General features: G+C 37.2%; 1 protein-coding gene across 2 annotated transcripts; it reads right to left on the reverse strand.

The window, feature by feature from the left end:
• Window positions 1-3,511, reverse strand: LOC114925242 (receptor-like protein 49). 2 transcript variants are annotated; one of them, XM_072215507.1, is made up of 2 exons: window positions 1,575-3,511; window positions 1-1,499 (listed from the first exon to the last, which is right to left on the reverse strand). In XM_072215507.1, exons 1-2 carry the CDS (start codon window positions 3,084-3,086, stop codon window positions 225-227), a joined length of 2,787 nt encoding a protein of 928 aa, XP_072071608.1. In that variant the 5' UTR covers window positions 3,087-3,511; the 3' UTR covers window positions 1-224. The 2 variants fall into 2 exon arrangements, with proteins under 2 accessions (XP_072071608.1, XP_072071609.1); XM_072215508.1 differs by having other exon boundaries at window positions 1-1,458; window positions 1,537-3,511.
• Between the last annotated feature and the right edge of the window lie 526 nt (window positions 3,512-4,037).

Genomic DNA, 4,037 nt, shown 5'->3' on the forward strand with positions numbered 1-4,037 from the left:
TTTAAGCAAAGAACACAATGTACGACTTTTCTTATATAAAAAATAGCAAAACAAAATAGATATATAACAGACTATATTTTATCTTTTTCACTTGCCTACTTTTATTTGGGTATACACATAGCAGACTCTTACATAAAAGGAACACAATAACTTCAAACGCAAACACAAAAATGAAAATAGTCTAAGATTACACACATGAAAAAACCAACATCTAGAATTGTGACTTAAAAGATCCTCTTCAGCAACCTAAAAACATCTCCAACAAAAGCATTTCCCAGTGCTAACCCGGCAACAAGGCCACCCCCATATCCAATCAGAATTACCATCCAATACAATTCAAAGAAAGATCCCGACTCAGAATCTTGATCGCCATCAGGTTCTTGCAATGGAAGCTTAGGATGATCTTCACATTTCTTCAACAATTGAAACCCGCATAAACCTTTGTTTCCCTCAAATGAATTATCTTGAAAAGTGGAAAATTGTCTATTTTCTGGGATTGGACCTGAGAGATTGTTGAAAGACACATTGAAGAAATCCAAAAATGTTAACTCTGTGAGTTGTTGGGGGATTTCCCCTGACAGGCTATTGGCAGAAAGGTCCAACACTTCAAGATTTGAAAGCTTTCCGAAGGAAGATGGGATGCTGCCGGTAAACATGTTATTGGACAAATTAAGCAAGACAAGCCTATTCAGACTTCCCATGATATCTGGAATCTCACCAGAAATTTTGTTACATGAAAGATCAATGGCTACCATGTAATGAAAGTATTGACGCCCAACATACTCCATGACAACCCCTTTGTTATGCATTGGAAATACAAACAAACTAAGGTCAACCCAAGAATGTTGCAATTGATAAACGTCGTCCTTGAACTGTACTTGGTGGCTTGTGTTGGAAAGTGTCATCGATTTGAAATTCTTGATTATTTCTGATGACAATTCTCCAGAAAACTCATTTTGAGAAAGATCAATGATACGAAGCTGAGGAAATGTGCATCTTAATGGACACTTTATAGCTCCGTGAAATTTATTATCACGTAAAAAAATAACCTTTAAATTAGGGAGAGATCCTAACCAAGAAGGAAATGAATCATTGAAATGGTTATGACTTACGTCAAGAAGCTCTAGCATTCTGCAATTGATAAATGATCTTGGTAATTGACCATATAACTTGTTTGAGCTAAAATCAATCAACTGAAGTGCATTTTCTTTCGCATAATTTTGAGGAATATTACCTATCAATTTGTTTCCTGCGAGCCTCAAAATGTGAAGAGATCGGCTAAAGCTTCCTAAACATGATGGAATCATGCCAACTAAATTGTTGGAAGATAAATCAAGTACCACAAGTGACTGCAGGTTGCATATGGAGGGGGGTATTTCTCCCATCAATAGGTTGTTGGAAATATCCAAACTCTGAAGAGTTGTTTTGTTCCATAACCAACTCGGTATTGTCTTTATGCTGTTGTTTGATAGGTAAAGATCAGTCAACTCTTGCAAGTGCTGTATAAAATTGGGAAAATGAACTAAGTTGCATGACCTTAAATCCAAAAATTGAATTTGAGAAGGAAATGTTACAATGGAAGTGTTGTTCCCTTCAAGAAAAGACAATTTGTTGCCTCCGCCTAAACCAAGTACAGTAAGCTTTTTGAGCTTTGAAAGCATTTCAAGCTCGATCTGTCCTTCCAACACATTACCAGATAGATCAAGAACTGTAAGATTCTCTAACTTGAAGAGGAAATATGGAATTTCACCTTGAAGATTATTGTCATGAAGATCCAAGTGATTTAAAGTGGTTAGATTCATTAGCCAAGTTGGAATTTCTCCATTTAAATTGCACCGACTCAATCCTAACCACTGAATTGGAGGAAGAATTGTCACATTGACAGCCCTATTTTGTGACAACAAAGACAATTTGTTGAGAGATAAGTCAAGATCATTAAGCCTTGTTAGCTTCAAAAACATGTCAAGTGCTAGATGCCCTTCAAAGAAATTATACGGCAGATACAAGTATTCAAGATTCTCGAGTCTAAAAAGAGAGTGAGGGATCTCACCTTCAAGGCCATTATTGCTAAGATCTAAGAGGGCAAGTTGGGTGAGGTTGCCAAGCGAAGAAGGAATGGCCCCATAAAAACTGCAACTTGAAATCGAAAAACAATTCAAAGAAGTGAGGTTTTCAATAGATGTTGGAAGTGTATCATAAAAGCTTGTGCCTCCGAGGTTTATGTTGACAAATGAGCTTGAGAAAAAATTAGGCAACATACCCCTAAGATTTTGGTTTCCTCCCAAATTCAAGACTGTTAAGTTTGGGAGATGGAATATTCCAATTGGGAATTTACCATATAGTTCACATTGGCAAAGAGTGAGTATTTGCAAGGATGTAAGGTTTGTGAGAGTATGAGGTAAAGATGATGAAATGGTCACAAAACTAAGACGAAGGTGTTCAAGTCTAGTTGAGTTTTGGGTTAAGCTTGTGAGAGTGGATGCCTTGAGTTGCAAATTGTTGATTAGATCATATGGAAGCGGCTCAAGAGGATAGCTGTGAAGATCAAGGGACAACAAGTTGGACAACTGTGAAACTTGAGGTGGAACTTCACCAGAGAATGTGTTTTCATTGCCATGAGAAAGATTTAGATGTCTTAGCTGTGAAAGCTCACCTATCTTGGCAGGAATTTGAGAGTGATTGAAGTCATTGTCTGAAAGATCAAGGCTTTGAAGATGCACAAGTGAGAAAAGGGTGCTATTGGCATCCATGGAACCATAGAGTTGGCTGCTACCAAGATCAATGCCGATCACATGACCTGTGAGCTCATTGCATTCAATGCCATCCCAGGAGCAGCAATCTGTGGCAGGAACCCAAGAAAGAGTTTTAGGATAACTCAAAGGATTGTAAGAAGCAGACTTACTTATGATGAAGGTTTTTTTAAAGCTCAGCAAGGCATTGCTTTCATGTTGATGGCACTCATGATGATGAGTAGCAGTTGAATGATTCATGGTTAAACAGTTTGTGAACAGGGAGGATGCCAAAAGGAGAAGAAACTGTATGGACAAAGCAAGAGAACACAACAACTCCATTATTCTCATTTGCATCACAGTAGGTTCAATGGATGAAATATTTGGAACACTTCAATCGGCTTTTATAGTGAAGCAGTGATGGTGATACTATCTAATAGACATGCAGCAAGTAACGTTACATGCATTTGTATTATTCCGAGTGTGATATTGCCTCTCATTTCACGGAAGAAAAAAGAAAGATAGTGATCCTTATTATGGCTGGTTCTGCGGACCTTTTCGAACCACATACTGGTTTAGAATAACTTTCATAATATGGCTAAAATCATGTCATTTTAACTATCCTAACATTTTTTCATACTTACTTTGAGTATCCTTTTATTAGAGGCAATTCTGTTCGAGCATTTGAGATCCCATAGGGGCATGGTTCTTCTAGCACCAGCTGTTTCTATAGTCTAAAACTCGAGAACACTGACTATGCAAAATAAGTATTTGCAAATTGCAACTTCAACCGAGCATATATTGATTTGTGTGCATTTTGTTATGCAGAGTAGCCTCTCTGCTTCATTACATAAATTCCACAAACTGAACTATCTTGGTCTCTTGTTACTACTTCACAGTGAAGTTCCTTGATAGTATATTTTTGTCATTACTATTTGACTTTGTTAACAACTTGCATTGATGTCTTTCATGCTTAATTTTCTCGTTATCTTTTATCTTTCATTACCACCACAAACTTCCTTGTTTGAGGTGTTCTAAGTAAGGCACTTGCATAAGCGACATGTATGTATTATTCCTAATTCTAATAGTGATAATAAATCATACTCATGCGAGTGTGATATTGAATTGCCGTTCATTTAGGGGAAGACAAGAAAACTATTGATTGTGGCGGCTTCTGCAGACCCTTTCAAAGTTCAAAGCACATGCAGGAAGTCTGAGATATTCAAGTAATTTTTCCATACTTAGCTTCTAAAATGGTGCTATTGAATGTAACTGCTGCATCTACAAACCTCTCTGCTTGGTTATCCT

The sequence above is a fragment of the Arachis hypogaea genome, chromosome 14 (assembly GCF_003086295.3).
Source record: "Arachis hypogaea cultivar Tifrunner chromosome 14, arahy.Tifrunner.gnm2.J5K5, whole genome shotgun sequence".
In the NCBI taxonomy this organism is placed as follows: domain Eukaryota; kingdom Viridiplantae; phylum Streptophyta; class Magnoliopsida; order Fabales; family Fabaceae; genus Arachis; species Arachis hypogaea.